At 44.2% G+C, this 16,849-nt stretch overlaps 1 protein-coding gene across 1 annotated transcript; it reads right to left on the bottom strand.

The window, feature by feature from the left end:
- Nucleotides 1-1,635: 1,635 nt before the first annotated feature.
- cyldb (cylindromatosis (turban tumor syndrome), b) lies at nucleotides 1,636-16,581 on the bottom strand. Its single transcript, XM_061219796.1, has 14 exons — nucleotides 16,430-16,581; nucleotides 15,175-15,694; nucleotides 12,774-12,909; nucleotides 11,959-12,203; nucleotides 9,403-9,571; nucleotides 7,919-8,048; nucleotides 7,094-7,201; nucleotides 6,298-6,377; nucleotides 5,954-6,020; nucleotides 5,388-5,520; nucleotides 4,584-4,692; nucleotides 4,276-4,394; nucleotides 3,751-3,955; nucleotides 1,636-3,477 (listed from the first exon to the last, which is right to left on the bottom strand). Exons 2-14 carry the CDS (start codon nucleotides 15,604-15,606, stop codon nucleotides 2,828-2,830), a joined length of 2,583 nt encoding a protein of 860 aa, XP_061075780.1. The 5' UTR covers nucleotides 15,607-15,694; nucleotides 16,430-16,581; the 3' UTR covers nucleotides 1,636-2,827.
- Between the last annotated feature and the right edge of the window lie 268 nt (nucleotides 16,582-16,849).

The raw sequence follows: 16,849 nt of genomic DNA, 5'->3' as shown, positions 1-16,849 counted from the left end.
TCAACCCAGGTAAGACTGAAATGATATTCATCCCTGCTAATACCTCTCCCCATCTGGATCTCTCCATTTCCCTCGGGGATACCACACTCACGCCATCACCCAGTGCAAGGAACCTCGGCGTGGTGTTGGACAGCAGACTGTATCTTTCTGAGAACATTGCGGCGGTGACCCGGTCATGCAGGTTTTTCCTATACAACATACGGAGAATCCGCCCCTTTCTCACCCCCTACTTGACCCAGCTCCTGGTCCAAGCAATGGTTCTGTCCCGCCTGGACTACTGCAATTCCCTCTTGGCTGGCCTCCCAGCATCCGCCATCAGACCCCTCCAACTTATCCAGAATGCAGCAGAGAGATCTGGTCTTCAACCTTCACAAATATTCACACGTCACCCCCCTGCTTACTTCCCTCCACTGGCTGCCTGTCATGGCTTGCATCAAATTCAAAACATTGGTGCTAGACTTCCAAGCAGTTAAGGGGTCTTCCCCTGCTTACCTACAAAAAATCATCAGACCCTACATCCCTGCCAGACCTCTTCGTTCAGCCTCCACATGCCGCTTGGCACCTCCCCCTCTCCGAACCTCCACCTCACGTTCACGACTACTGTCTGTTCTGGCTCCACGGTGGGGGAACAAACTCCCCGTTGAGGTCAGAACTGTAGAATCTCTCCCCACCTTCAAGCGCAAACTGAAGACGCACCTATTCAAGCAGCACCTCTCCCCATCCCTCCCTACCTCCCTGTGAACCTTAATTGTTGTCTTTGTGATTTACTTTGTGTATCGGTATTTTTAGTTGTATGGTTAAGTTTGGTCACTTTTGCTTTGTTGTTTGTTTGTTTATTTGTTTGTTTATATTTGTTGTACAGGTAGCATTTGAAATTGTACTTCCCTCTAGGGTCTTTCAGCGCACTTATCCCTGGTTATGGGTATGCACTTTGTTGTATGTCGCTCTGGATAAGAGCGTCTGCCAAATGCCATTAATGTAATGTAATGTAATGTAATGTTCCTGTTCTAAAGCAAGTCAGACTGACCCACACTAAACCAGATCATATGGAGGGTTTTTGGCCTGATATTCTTAAGCATGATATGTTGCTTTTCTGACCGCTTGTGGTGAAGAGGTATGGCCAGTCATTGTTTATAGGGGCAAAGTCTGTAACTGTAGCAGCCCATGATTTTTGTAAGATGCTGCACACCCAGTGAGGGAAGAAGCAATACCTTGCATGCAAAGCAGCCAAGCTTCAGAGACATTTGGCTGACGCTTTTATCCAAAGCAACTTACAATTGTTTAGACTAAGCCGGAGCAATGTAGGGTCAAGGGCCCAACGGCAGATCTTATTGTGGCTACTCTGGAGATCGAACCACCGACCTTGCAGGTCCCAGTCATGTACCTTAACCACTACGCTATATGTCCCACAGCTGCAAGCTAAAGAAGACTTTTAGGTTAGTGATCCCCAAACCAACCTGCTAGGATCCCTAAACAACTCAGGAACTCACTCAGGAACCTCAAACCAACTGCCTCTGTCAACAACCAAAACAAAGGATTTCCTCCTCCCTCAGCTAGGAACCAGATAGTCTCCCATCAGGAAAGGTGAGAACAGAAAGGTGATGTCATACTCAACATGAACAGTCACTCCAGATATATGTTGGTATATGGTTTTAATGTTCAAAAACAAAAATCCAGTGGCTCTCATCACTCATGTACATAAGACTTAATCACACTTAATAGATATACCCAGAAACCCTCAGCTAAATTATAGTCATCAACAAGTGACAGACCATGTACTGCAATGATAAATTATCATTTGAGCAGAAGAAGATAATTAGTTTGTGACAAGAGTAGGGGTGAATGCAGCACATTTCCTTTCATCTTCAATTGACTTATTTCATCTTCTTTATTTCATCCTACAAGCTAAACTATACTAAACCCTCATTCGTATAATTGGGGTATTCAAAAATGTTCATCTAATAAAATAAAAATATCACATTACTCTGGATATAGTGCACATGTTTTTTTAACAATAACAATACCCTGTCCTTCATCATTATTTTCATATATCCTGTTTTAGTGTTTGGGCTAAAGCATAGATTCAGAGCTCAAATTAGCGGAAAAGAGGAACGGCCAAGGAGGCAAATGAGTGTGGAGAATAGATTTTCTTCAAAGAGTTCAATTTCATTTAACATCTTCAGATGAAGTTAATATTACAGTTAACAAGGCATGGAACACCCGACACAGGGGCGCTGATTTGAGTGTAGTCAGAGCTGCAGCTGGCGTTGGCTGGCCTGCTTTCTATGCGTCCTCCTCATGTACTCCAGCAGGGCCGGCAGAGGCATGGGGCATTGGCTCAGGAGGTAAGAGTGGTCGTCTGGCAGTCGGAGGGTTGCCGGTTCAAGGTGTCCCTGAGCAAGACACCTAACCCCCAAATGCTCCTGACGAGCTGGATGGTACCTTGCATGGCAGCCCATCGCTGTTGGTGTGTGAGTGTTGCGTATGAATGGGTGAATGAGCATCATTTGTACAGCGCTTTGGATAAAGGCGCTATACCATTTACGATGGATAACGCACAGTGTTCCCATGGCAGGGTGGTGCTACCATGCAGCAACATTGCCACAAGGTTATGACCCACAGTTTGACCTTCTGACCTTCACTTTGAGTGATCACCATGAGCACACTTAAGCAAGTCTTACATTATTTTACACACAATAATACCCAATATTTCTCTTTACTCTCAGTGAGCACTGGACAACTGGATGTTAAACATCGGGAAAAAATGTAGTTTACACAAAAAAAGGTAAAAAAGGTTTTAACTGATTAAGTCAATCTAAAAAAAAAATCACATTTGCGTGAGAACTTGTCGATTTGGCAGGGTTTTCGGTGCTGATGATGGTTGGGGATCTGGCACGGTTATCTGTGCAGGTGATGTTTGGTGATCTGGCACGGTTATCTGTGCAGGTGATGTTTGGTGATCTGACAGGGTGATCTGTGCAGGTGATGTTTGGTGATCTGGCACCGTTATCTGTGCAGGTGATGTTTGGTGATCTGGCACGGTTATCTGTGCAGGTGATGTTTGGTGATCTGGCAGGGTTATCTGTGCTGGTGATGTTTGGTGATCTGTCAGGTTCATCTCTGCAGGTGATGTTTGGTGATCTGGCAGGGTTATCTGTGCAGGTGATGCTTGGTGATCTGGCAGGGTTATCTCAGCAGGTGATGTTTGGTGATCTGGCAGGGTTTTCTGAGCTGGTGATGTTTGGTGATCTGGCAGGGTCATCTCTGCTGGTGATATTTGGTGATTGGGCCCGGTTATCTGTGCTCTTGGGCCCACGCGCTGGTACAGGCACATGTAGGAGTCCTGCAGGAGCCTCTTCACCAGATCCCCGGTGGTGCCGAGGTCAATAGCGAGGTCCTCCTCTGGCTGTGACAGGAAGTCGCCCACCTCTGGGCAAGCCTTGACCTCTGGAACACTGTAGCCGTTCTGGTCATCCCCTGAGGAGAGAAAAGAGGAACCCTGCATTGGTCTGCATGCAGAACTACAAACACACATAGAGGTCTGCATCTATATTTTGAAAACTCCATCTGCATGAAACAACATAATCAAAACATTAATTAAAACATCAACCACGTATTCCAAAGCTGTGAAAACATGACAGTTTGGATGTTGTATGTCTAGGGTGAATACCATGCATTCTTATCCTTAACTCTGAACAACTTGGGGGTGGAATGGGGAATGGGGTGAGGGGGTGCGCCAGTATCTCATACCACAGCGGTCTGCCATGCTGTCGAAGAAGAGCCAGGACCGGGTGGCAGGGCCAAACTTGACGAAGGAGACATAGTGGCTGGTGTTGATGCAGAGTACAGCAAACAGCTCCAGCATCTGCCTGGGGCTAGGGTCACCTGCAGGCATGTCGGCTGCCACTGCCAGCTTCCTGGGGGTGTGGTCCTGCCGCAGACGGTGGGAGTGCACCTGGGGGCGGGTTATCATTTAACCCAATGAACTTACAGAAATCCTGCCAATGCCAATAGCAGCTGGAGTTTAACTGTGAGCTGCAGGAGTACCTATAGCTGTGTGTTTACAGGTGTAGTTTTAGCTGTGTGCTGTAGGAGTACCTATAGCTGTGTTTACAGGTGTAGTTTTAGCTGTGTGCTATAGGAGTACCTATAGTTGTGTGTTACAGGTGTAGTTTTAGCTGTGAGCTGCAAGAGTACCTATAGCTGTGTGTTACAGGTGTGGTTTTAGCTGTGCTGCAGTTTTAGTTGTTGCTGTATTTTGCTGTATAGTTTTACCTGTGTGCTGCAGGTGACACAGTACTGTTTGATTCTGCCCGGCTGTAGTTTTCGATCCCTTAAGCACCCCACACACTCCAGCTCCGCCCTCCTCCCACAAAGAAAGCACTCCCGAATGGCTGTGAGAGACAGAGAGAGAGAGGGGTGTGTTCACAAGCAAACCCAAATGTCAGCTCTCAATTACACCTCTCAAACAGGGACTGTACCTGTCCAAGACCACTGCTGGACTTATATATTACATCTAACTTCCAGCAGTGTGTACCATTATTAATGGCATTAATTCATTAATTAATTAATAATAATAATACCATTATGCAGGAGGTCTGTAATATCCAGTTCTGTGGAGGGAAGGATTCGGGGGAACATTTTGTACCCTTTCCCAAATCGGGGCATCAGGACCATCAAACAGGCTGGGACCTGGGTCAGAAAGACAAAGGGTTGAGTCTCTTCCAAGCATGAAATCATCTATATCTCTATGTGTACAGGACTTAACTTTAAAGTAGCACAGCTGATGCCAGTACTGCAAAATTGCTAGGGAACTAGACATGTAATTCCAAGGTTTGAGGCAAGATTATACCTGGAGCCAAGTTCTTAGCAATGTTCTTAGTTCTGAATACTTGGCAAATAGAAAATAGAAAAACACAGTTTAACATTTTAGCCATTGGAAAGTAAAAAACACCCCAAAAAACATACATATTAAAAAAACAACAACAAAACAAAACATAAAAAAGAGACAACAGAGGCCCTGAGAAGGTACATGTGTGTACACACACACACACACACACACAATACATGTGTATACACATACAGCAATACTGCTCTCTTACCTCAAGAGGGTGACAAAACGGATTTACTTTTGTCTAAAGTAGAGTGGCCCCACAGCCAAAACCAAAACACAAAGAAGAGCAACTTGTTGCCTGTTTCACCCAGTTTTTTCACTCTTTAATTCAGAAATATTGTTTACTGATGGATTAAGTGAATACATGTATATTGGCTTAATGTTTGGTCACAGGACATGCATTTGTGTTGAAAGAAATGACGATGTGTGACTGAATTAAACATGTACTTCCTGTAGAGGATGATATAGGATTATCGTGCGGTGATAAACCCACCTCTTCAAACTTGAGGTCACATGAGAGGAAGGAGGATTCTAACAGCTGTTGCACTGTGGGTAGGGGTCCCATGTGCTCTTTTTCCGGAATGATCTGGAAAGTGTAGGCATCCTGGGTTGTCTTGCTGCCTGACCTGGAGCCAAAAACATTCCAACAATGATTCTCATTCTCAATTTGAGTCTGACTGAGAAAGTGCCGTGAGAAAGTATTTTCCACCTGTAGTTTCTCTTTCACATCACTGCAGAGGCAATTTACCACCGCTGCTTTATAATTCAGACAAATTGGTAGGTTTTTGAGCATAAACTGCTTGTTTCACTGATTAGGCCACTGCAAAAGTTACATTTAGTTTCTTTTCAGCCATTCAGATGTGCACTTGCTTTTGGGCTTTTGATCATTGTCTAGCTGCATAACCCAAATACACTTCACCACAGGAACAGGCTGTCTTAAGTGTTTTAGTCTTGTAATGAGTCATTTAATTCCGCCACTCTGATTGTTTCAAGTGACAACCAAGAACCACCGGAAATCTGCAAAGCGCTGGGTGTAGATGAGGTGTATTGCAGTCAGACCTGATTTTTAGGAGTGGCTCCAGGTGAAGCACTTGCTGTAGAAGAAGAGTGATGAACTCCTCTGGGTCTGCCGGAAGCAGAAACACAGAAACACACCGTTAAGATAATTCCTGCCATGCTCATAAATGAATCAATATTTCCTCACAAAATGTCCTTATTACATTATCATGTACGTTATTACATATCATAACAGAAGATACATTGAATGCTTTGTCTTATGGGCCGTGCCCTAGATGACAAAATCACATAACAGCCCGGTGAGTGACGACACATGTGAGTCCCTAATATCTAAAACATGTCCAGTATTGGCCTGAATTATGAAAGCAGTGTTAGTGTGAGTGTACCTTTCTCCTCGGTCGTGAATGAATTACATCCCAGCTGCTTCCGGAAGCTCATCACTCCCTCAGCGGGAACGAAGCCTTGCCTGAAAGAGAGAGACAGTGGCTAAATGCACACACACTACGTAAATACGCGTTACATACACTACGTAAATACACGTTACATACACTACGTAAATACACGTTACATACACCGAGACACTGCACATGTGTCACTACTCTACTGCGCCTGAACAGGTGGCTTATATGTGGCACAGGCGTGCTTACCCGCACAAGCAAGTGCATGTGTGATACATGTGTGTTTACCTGTGCAGATGGTTTGCATGTGTTTATCTGCTCAGGCATGTTTACCTGTGCAGGTGGTTTACGTGTGATACATGTGTGTTTACCAGTGCAGGTGGTTTATGTGTGATACATGTGTGTTTACCAGTGCAGGTGGTTTATGTGTGATACATGTGTGTTTACCTGTGCATGCAGTTTATATCTGATATGTGTGTTTCTATTTGTGCTTACGGTTTATGTGTGATTTGTATGTTTACTTCTGCATGTGGAGCATGTGTGACACATGTGTGTTTACCTGTGCAGGTGTGCTTAGCTATGATCTGTGTTTACCTGTATAGGTGTGCTTACCTATGAATGTGTTGACCTGAGTAGGTCTGTTTACCTATGAATGTGTTTACCTGAGTAGGTGTGCTTACCTATGAATGTGTTTACCTGAGTAGGTGTGCTTACCTATGAATGTGTTTACCTGAGTAGGTGTGCTTACCTATGAATGTGTGCTTACCTGCGTAGGTGTGCTTACCTGCGGAGGCGGTTGATGATGCGTTTTCTGAGTATGTGCAGTAGCTCTCCCTCCGTGTCTACAGTGCAGCGGAACAGACTGTCCAGAGCCATGGAGGAGCTGAACAGACTGCACACACAAGGGCAGGGTCAGGGAATTACTGATGCTATAGGCTGGTTGATTGATTTAACACTACTTTCTAATACACCTAAACACTTTCTTCAATCCTTAGTTGCTAATCTTCCTTCATTCTACTGCACCAGATATTTTGGACCAATATCAATAGAAACATGCAAAATAAACTGAATTTGCAGAATATTATGTGTAATTTCTCCTGCAATTAAAATATTAATTGATGCAGCATGGAGTTTAATGCATCCACTAATTCAATACAGAATGATATTTGTATAACATTAATGTGATGCACCTAGCCAGGAAATAAGGGCAGGCTCAAATGAGTGAGAATGAGGCAGGAGATTGATGCCAGCAGAAACATTGTGTGTAATCCATGCTATTTTTTGTTTGTGGTTTAATCTAAGTACTTTGCTTTTGCTTTTATGTTGCAATCTGACATCTGACAGAATAATTCTTTGACATGTTTAATGGACAACAGAGATTCATATTTTATATATGTCTGTGAGACCCAGATGTACACAGTTAGATTGTGGGTGATGAGTCCGGGTGTCTGCTTGACCTAGATGTACACAGTAAGATTGTGGGTGTGTACAGCGTGACCCAGAGGTACACAGTTACATTGTGGATAAGGAGTCCAGGTGTCTGTGTGACCCAGATGTACACAGTAAGATTGTGGATGTCCAGGTGTCTGCTTGACGGTCGAGGGCTCACCTGAAGAGTGTGGCATCCAGGTAGCAGGAGTTGAAGTGCCCCTGGATCCCCTTCATACGCCCCTCCAGCAGCGACAGCACCTCCGATTCAGGGATAGGTGGGGCGTCGTCTACCTCCTCCACGTAAAGGTCTGATGGAAATTGTACCATTATGAAAAATACTGAAACCACACCCTGCAGTCTGGCCTGTAGTTCAGCCTGGTTAGGATATACTAATATGAAGAGGGAAATTAGCTTCTTCTTTTAGCCATGATATATACATTCACTGAGCACTTTATTAGGTATTTATTTTAGTTTTTAGACCTATTGGCCTTCTGCTGCTGTAGCCTATCCACTTGGAGGTTTGTGTGTTCAGAGATGCTTTTCTGCATACCACTGCTGTAATGTGTGGTTTGCATTACTGTCACCCTCCTGTCAGCGTCGACAGGAAGCATGGCTCCATGAGCATGGCTGCTTCTGAAGTGTGCTCACTAATCTTCATTGATGATGTAACTCATGATGGTAGCAGCAGGATGAATTCAGAAGTCTACAAAAACATTCTGTCTGCCAATTTACAAAGAAATGCGTCCAAACTTCATCATGCAGCTAGGCAATGACCCAAAACTCACTGCCTCACCACCACAAAGGACTTCATTAGGGAGAAAAAGTGTAAGGTTTTAGTCTGGCCAAGTCAATCACCAGAAGTTAATCCAATTGAGCATGCATTTCACCTCCTGAAGAGGAGATTGAAGGAAAAATCCCCCCAAAACAAACAAAAACTGAAAGATGCTGCAGTAAAAGCCTCGAAAAGCATCACAAAAGAAGAAAGCAACCGTTTGGTGATGTCAATGGGTTGCAGGCTTCATGCAGTTATTCCAAGGAAGGGATATGATACCAATATTAAGTGTTATTTACTTTCATTTATTTAAATACTCTCTGTTCCAATCCTTTTGCTCACCTACAAATTGGGTGGTCTGATACAAAAGGCCCTATGTTCCAAGTAGTTTAACACAGGTGTAAATACCAGGAAATAAAAGCTGAAATTCTGAACTTGTCTCATGTTCTCAGGCTCCTTTATGAGCATGGCAGGAATGATCTTAACCTGAATTCATTGTGATCATTAAGGAAATTCTCACGGTGTGTTTCTGTGTTTCTGCTTCCGGCAGACCCAGAGGAGTTCATCACTCTTCTTCTACAGAAAGTGCTTCACCTGGAGCCACTCCTAAAAATCAGGTCTGACTCCAATACACCACATCTACACCACACCACTATCTGCTTTATTATTTTACCTACTTATTCACTTACTGTCACATTTGTATCTGAACCCCAAATGTATTGAGTGTATTGCAAAAACAAAGGAATTGGACACTGTACTTACAGATTGCACTTTAAATAATGTATATGAGGCCATTATCCTTGATGTTTTCATTGACATGAAAATCTAAGCTATACAAAATCTCTTGAAATAATGCACACTGAAGAAGGGGTCTCCAACCCTGGTCTCACCTGGGGGTTTCTCACAGTACTGGGAGGCCAACTTCGTAGCAGGGAGAGACTGGAACCTTCCGTCTGGCCTACAGGTACTCAGGGGCACAAACAGTGCCCTGTTCCCCTTACAGTTGAAATAGCGCTGTCCTCCAAATGTCCCATCAGTGCACCCACTCACTTCATAGTCCTTCAGGGATGAAACACACCTGCGGTTAACTTTAACACAGCACTGCAGTGATCATACACACCTGCGGTTAACTTTAACACAGCACTGCAGTGATCATACACACCTGCGGTTAACTTTAACACAGCACTACAGTGATCATACACACCTGCGGTTAACTTTAACACAGCACTGCAGTGATCATACACACCTGTGGTTAACTTTAACACAGCACTGCAGTGATCATACACACCTGCGGTTAACTTTAACACAGCACTGCAGTGATCATACACACCTGCGGTTAACTTTAACACAGCACTACAGTGATCATACACACCTGCGGTTAACTTTAACACAGCACTGCAGTGATCATACACACCTGCGGTTAACTTTAACACAGCACTACAGTGATCATACACACCTGCGGTTAACTTTAACACAGCACTGCAGTGATCATACACACCTGCGGTCAACTTTAACACAGCACTGCAGTGATCATACACACCTACGGTCAACTTTAACACATTACATTACGTTACAAGGCATTTAGCAGACGCTCTTATCCAGAGCAACGTACAACGAAGTGCAGATCAAACACACACACAAAGTTCAAGTGCGAAGAGGACCTGAGAAGGCAGTACAGTTCGGAGTCCTAGTGTAATCATACAGATAGTCAGAACCCTTGAAGAATACAATCAACTTCGAAACTAGCATACCACAGTTGGCAGCTAGAATACCCCGAGTACAACAATACAATAGCTAATACAAAAAAATACTAAAAGAAAATATCTAAACAACTATATAAGTGCCATTACAGTCTATGGCATATATAAGGCTAATCATGGTGGTGAGTTAGGGAGAGAAAGGTGTAGCCTGAAGAGATGAGTCTTCAGTCCGCGCTTGAAAGAGGTCAGAGACTCCGTTCTGACATCCACCGTGGGACCAGGACAGACAGCAGTCGTGAGCAAAAAGTGCAGGTGTGGCGAGGGGGAGGCGCCAGACGGCACAAAGTGGCAGAACGGAGGGGTCTTGCTGGTGTATAGGTCTTGATAAGTGATTGAATATATACAGGGGCTGATCCCTTAACTGCCTGGTACGCGAGCACCAAAGTTTTCAATTTGATGAAAGCCATAACAGGCAGCCAGCGGAGGTTGCTGAGCAGGGGGGTGACATGTGAATGTCTGGGAACATTGAATACCAGACGGGCTGCAGCATTCTGGATCAGTTGTAGACTGATCCAGAATGCAGCACTACAGTGATCAAACACGCTTGAAGTTAACTGATAGTTTTGCATTGATTATTGCGGTTAACCTACAAAATACAGTACCAGCCAAAAGTTTGGACACACCTTGCCTTTTTCTGGCTTTTTTGATTAATGTTTTATTTCCACTGTTTGTAATCAAGCAATTCATATGTGGTCAAAGTGCAGATTCTCATGTTTTAATACATTTTGGTTGCACCAAATAGAAATTACAGCACTTTTTATTCATATCCCCCCATTTCAATGTTTGAGACAAATTAACATAATGTCAAATAAAATAGTCATGTTTTGTATTTGGTTGCACATCCATTGCATATCATGACTTCCTGATGTCTGTGACCTATCAACATCACCAAGTCCAGATATCTTGTTCTCAGGTTGTCCTACAAGCGATACTAAAACTCTTTGCATTTGAATGGATCTCTATGGGAATTGGGGGGTGGGACTAGATTTGGCTGTAAATTATGCTGATACAGTATAGAACACATTTGTTGGTTGGCATTTATATAGCGCCTTTATCCAAAGTGCTGTACAATTGATGCTTCTCATTCACCCATTCATACACCGACGGTGATTGGCTTCCATGCAAGGCACCGACCAGCTCGTCAGGAGCATTTGGGGGTTAGGTGTCTTGCTCAGGGACACTTCGACACAGTCCGGGCGGGGGATCGAACCGGCAACCATCCGACTGCCAGACAACTGCTCTTACTGCCTGAGCCATGTCGCCCCACATTAAGTTGGCTTAATGGCTTTAAGTCATCAAGGGTCCAAGGTATCAAACCAGCCTGAAACAACCGGGCTGCTACTAGATGTACAGTAGATACTTCAAGGGTTGTTTCTCCTGAATATTTCTTCCATTGAGTTCAACAGGAAAATGTCCACTTACATAAATTAGTCAAACGTAAGTGCAAGTCTATCCTAGTTATTTGGGAGGGCAAACCAACTTTTTCCTATAAAACACAGTGGTGAGTTTGATATGTAAAATTTGTAAAGCGTAAAGCACTGTGGTAGACATGTAATGCCTTTTGAAACATTGAAACATGTAAGATGTTAGACTTTCAATTTGCACAAATACGCATTCAGAGATGAATTTCACAAGAGAAAGAGGGGGTGGGATAAAATATAAAATCAGGCGTTATAGTTTCCTCACCAGCTCCAGCCCCGCCCAGTCATCTGTCTGTTCCTCTGGGACCCCCATCCACTGCATCACCCCGTACACCGTGATCATGCCCCCGGCCTCGGCCTCCACGTCCAGCTCCACCATGGACCCCACCTCCAGGCTCCTGTGCAGGGCGGGGGCCCGGCGCCCATTCTGAGAGCCTCTCTCCCCCTGCCTACTGCGGGACCTCAGATTTGGTAGCGAATGGATCCGGGATATGGCCCGCGTGCTAATGCCTGCGGATGTGGAGGAGAGATACGTGAGCCCTTTTGACCCGGGTGAGATCACCCACAGGCCTGTACCTGAAGGCCTCCGCAGCGGCACACAGTCACCTGCTCTCTGCATTCCTTTAACCTGCTTTTCCAGTCCTGCGCAAAAAAGCAAATATACACACACATACAAACACACACACACACACACACACACACTCACACAAATACAAACACACGTACATGTGCGCACACAAATGCATATACCCAAACACACACACACACACACACTCACACAAATACAAACACACGTACATGTGCACACACAAAAGCATATACACTCATACAAACACTGACAACATGGTATCTTTGGATCCGTTTGCTGCAGGGGAGAACTGGAGAATATTGTCAGAACAGAACAGCACTTTTTACATGTGTGTTTCAAAAGGCATCTCAAACCCCAGTGACAACCCACAAGTGGAGCTGACCCACAGTTGCATGTGCAGCTGGGTTCAGAGCTGAGGAACACCAGAAAACAGAAAATGGAACAGAAATAAGAAACTTTCAGTACATCAGACACAGGAACACCAGACTCACCTTCCGACTGTCTTTCTCTCTCTGTGGAGAAGTTTTGGGGTTTGGGGCTGTCCTTGGGAAGCACCTGAATGATGTCCCCAGCGCTGACGAGGGGGAGCAGGGGCTGTTTCTTGGGGGGTGACTTCTCATCCGTGTCCTGTGCCACCATTAAGATGGAAAACAGAAGTCGACAGTTACCATGATGAATCCCTGTCTTCTCATAGAGTGGTTTTCTCTAAGGAAGTGCATTACACATTTTGCAGAAGACGTGTTTTAACCTTCAGCTGTTAATATTGTGTAATGTCCTTCCTTCCTATGAACACATAATGGTTAATATGACAGCAGTATTGTTGATATGTTAATTTGACCACAGCCTGACAGCTACCAAGCAGGTTTTCCATTGGTGCTTAGAGCAATGTTTACTGTGAGTGGATGGGACAGAAACTAGATGACCAAGCAGTGAATCATTCAACATAGGCCGGTTTCACAGACACAGATTAAGCTTAGTCCTGGACTAAATTGGAATATCCATTCAAAATGGAATTTACTGTAGAACTATGCTTAATCTGTGTCTGCGATTTACTAAAGCATTGCCACTGTTTTTTTTCTCAGTGCAAAAGCAATTGCTACGGGCCGCAACAGGCTAAGACGCAGCGGACTTGCGGTTGCAGTTCACTGCAGTTGCACACCAGGGACCGGGGTTTGATTCCCGGTCCTGCTAAAAGCCAAGTTTGGCCGGCTCACGTGGAGCAGCATAATTGGTTCGCTGCTCCAGAGGGAGGGACTTGGCAGGGTTAGTAGATCGCCGCACAAAAAAAAAAGAAAAAAAAAAGAAAATATAAAATCCTTCGGGCCGCCGAGGGACGGGGTGTATCTAATACTAGCTCTAATTGAATCAGACAGGGTACAATTGGCTACCAAATTGGGAGAAAAAAGGGAAAAAATTCGAAAATAAAACTTTAAAAAAAAAGAAGCAATTGCTACGCAATATCTAATTGGGATTTACTATTGGTCATAATGGGTCACGATTTGAATGTAATTTGTGGTGATTAGGCCACTCTGCGATGTTTATTTTGGTGCATAGTTAAATATGTTCATGCATATGCATACCTTGAGTGGATACACTAAAACAGGATGGAGATTATGTCAATTAGGCAAATGAAGAATTTAATCTGATTTACTAAAGCATGTATCATTTGCGACTCGCTTTTTTGCGTGATAACTTTTTCTGTGCTGATATACACTCAGTGAGAACTTTATTACTAAGTATTAATTAGACCTATTTTTTAGACTTATTAAAGGTAAAATAGGTAATTTCAGACTCCTAATGGTCAAGAGAGGATTTGCAGCAACACAACGCTGTTTATCCCTCCCCCTTCTCTGTGAATGCGATGAAGTTGATTTGCCAATTTGGTAACCTAAAAAACATATTTGTGAAGGCTTTTTTGTTGGGGTATATAATGAATTGTGAATACAGTTTTACCTTCAGATATGCTGTGGCCTTCTCCCATCAAAACTTCACTTGTGTCTATTCCTCCCACACCCCCACAACCTTCTCATCTTGTAGGGACTTTTCCAACTGCTGTCCTATCGGTGTAACTGCAATATCCTTTCGTTGGACCACCAACTGAGTCAATTTCTTTTGTACGCTGCCTAACATCATGCTATCTTTTACTGACATCCTCTAGGCAATTTATTATAGGCCTGCCTATAAGAATGAATTTTGCATGTGATGTCATACCAAGGTTTTTGTAAATCTGGTCCATCATGTTCTAGCAGCTGATTATAACATGCAGAGACCTGCAGCCTCCCTGCAGCAGGGCTGAGCAGCAATGAAGATGGAAAATCATATATACTGGAAAAAGCCCTGAGTGAAAACTGCAGTTGTTTACACTGCCATGCTTCAGTGGCATAGGAGGCGATTTCAGTGCGTGACAAGTCTAGCTTGTACTTTTGCTGTACTTCCTTGTAGTCAAAGGCTGAATCATTTAAATGGTTGGTAATCATTTAAGTCACATACTCACACATACACTCACTTTCCGAGAATAACAGTTCTAAATCCAGTTCGTTTTGCATAAACAGGCGAGTCATAAGATAAGATAAGATATACTTTCTTGAACCCTGTTGGTTAATTTGTCCTCTGCATTTGACCCATCCTAGTTACTTAGGAGTCAGCCACATACTGGTATCTTATTTAACACTGAACCTCACAAATGGCAGGAAAATCATATACTGTCAATGGCTGAGGCCTGTGAAAAATCAAAAGGCATTGCTGCAAAACTCCAAGAAGGTGGAACAGTACCCACAAAGCGTTTTTGATAATGAATGTGGTGCTGCATTATTCCACCTCACCAGGTGGTGACCTGTACGGGTAACTTGTGGTTTTTCATGATCACATTCAAGAGCCCTCGTTTGTCCTTACCAGAAGCTCCACCTCGAACCCCAGCATGAGCAGGTCGCTGGGGGTTTCCTGCCTCCCAATCTGCATCAGGTTCTTCACCAGCCCTGGCTGGAGGCCTCTCTTGTGCTTCACCATCACTAGATCGTCCTGGGCCAGGTCGCAGATGGCCCCAAACAGCTGCGGGTTAGACAGCAGCTCCAGCCGCTTGTGCGGAGGCGAGACGAAGAGCAGCAGCTGCGCCTGATGGCGCGAGAGCGGGTACGCATCCTCGCACTTCACCACTCCGCCCCCCTTACAACTGCCCGAGCTGCCGAACAGCTGACACACCAGCTCCCCACGAGTCTCTGCTTCCACCCGGCCGATGCAGCCCTTGGACGCTCCCCTGTGGCAGCTCCTGGCCTTCCCTCTGGTGGCGATAAAGAATCGGTCCTTCCGTTCCTTTTTACGCTCCATGCGCACCCCTAGCCGCGACTCCGCTTGCACCTACTGGACCGCTGCCTCAGGCGAAGAACTCCGGGTGGACAGTGTGAGAGCAGGCATCCTGTCGGGGTGAAGATCCTCCGCGTTATCTCAGAGACAGTGGCGTCACCGCCAATCGCGATTAATGCGAAAGCACTGAGCATGTGACACGCAAAACGCCCTGATCTCCTCCAAACCTGCGTGGTCAGTTCCTGACAAGTCCGCCACAATGTAGCCTACACTTATCTGATTAAATTGTTAAATCACATGTCACTCTCCGAAGAAAGAAAAGGGGTATGGCGTCAAAAAGTACTGTAGTTGGTAAACGTCATTAAACTTTTAAACGACTTTTTACGTTGGAGTACCCTAAACTTGGGTTTTAGGCTACTCCCAACAAATTCAGGAAATTAACAAAGTACAGCTGTCTTAAACTAGGCTACTCTTGTCATACCTATATATATATATATATATATATATATATATATATATATATATATATATATATATATATATACATGTTTTTGTTGCTAATATAGCTATAGGCAAATTATACCTTCTATAATCATTCTGGTCCCTGACTCCCACGTTCCGTGTTTTCAGCGCTTTAACTATTACCTACGATTCGGTGATGATAACCACAGCAGTGGTTTAGTTCGGGGTTTTTTTTATATACACTTCGTGTAAAACATCAATGTAACATTGGGGCAGCTAAATTCCATTTGTTTGCTAACGTTCGCTATTCAGCGATGTCAACGTCATAAGATGACACGTAGACATGTTTATGTTGTATAAACATAAATGGTTGTAGGATACTTACCATTTGTCTGTTGCATAACTTCATAGCTTTGCCAAACACACTGTCATTCCGATTGATCGGTCAAGTTGGACCTAAGCGCTGGTTTCAGGAAGTGAAATGATCCGTTTGACCCGTCTGTGACCGATTGAAACTAACGTCAGTGATTGTAATCCAAGGCGACGCTCGGGCGTGTGCGTAGGCTACAAATCATTTTGTTCTACAGTAAGTTTGTGGGATGTCCCAAATGCATGAATGACGAAACACATCTGAGATCGTTGAACTCCCTACCTGCCCTTTTCTGATAAATGCTGAAGAGGCACTCGTTTTCGATATAGGCTACAATAAGCAGGGTTCAGCAAAAGTGCGAAAATTTTTCATAGATTGTCTATAACATGTCAGAAAAGCTGTTCACACACTCTGGCGATGTTTTGATTAATTGTT

Source organism: Conger conger, chromosome 14 (genome assembly GCF_963514075.1).
Source record: "Conger conger chromosome 14, fConCon1.1, whole genome shotgun sequence".
Taxonomy (NCBI): Eukaryota; Metazoa; Chordata; class Actinopteri; order Anguilliformes; family Congridae; genus Conger; species Conger conger.
The sequence above is the reverse complement of the archived record's forward strand: the minus strand, read 5'-3'. Positions and strand labels throughout refer to the sequence as shown.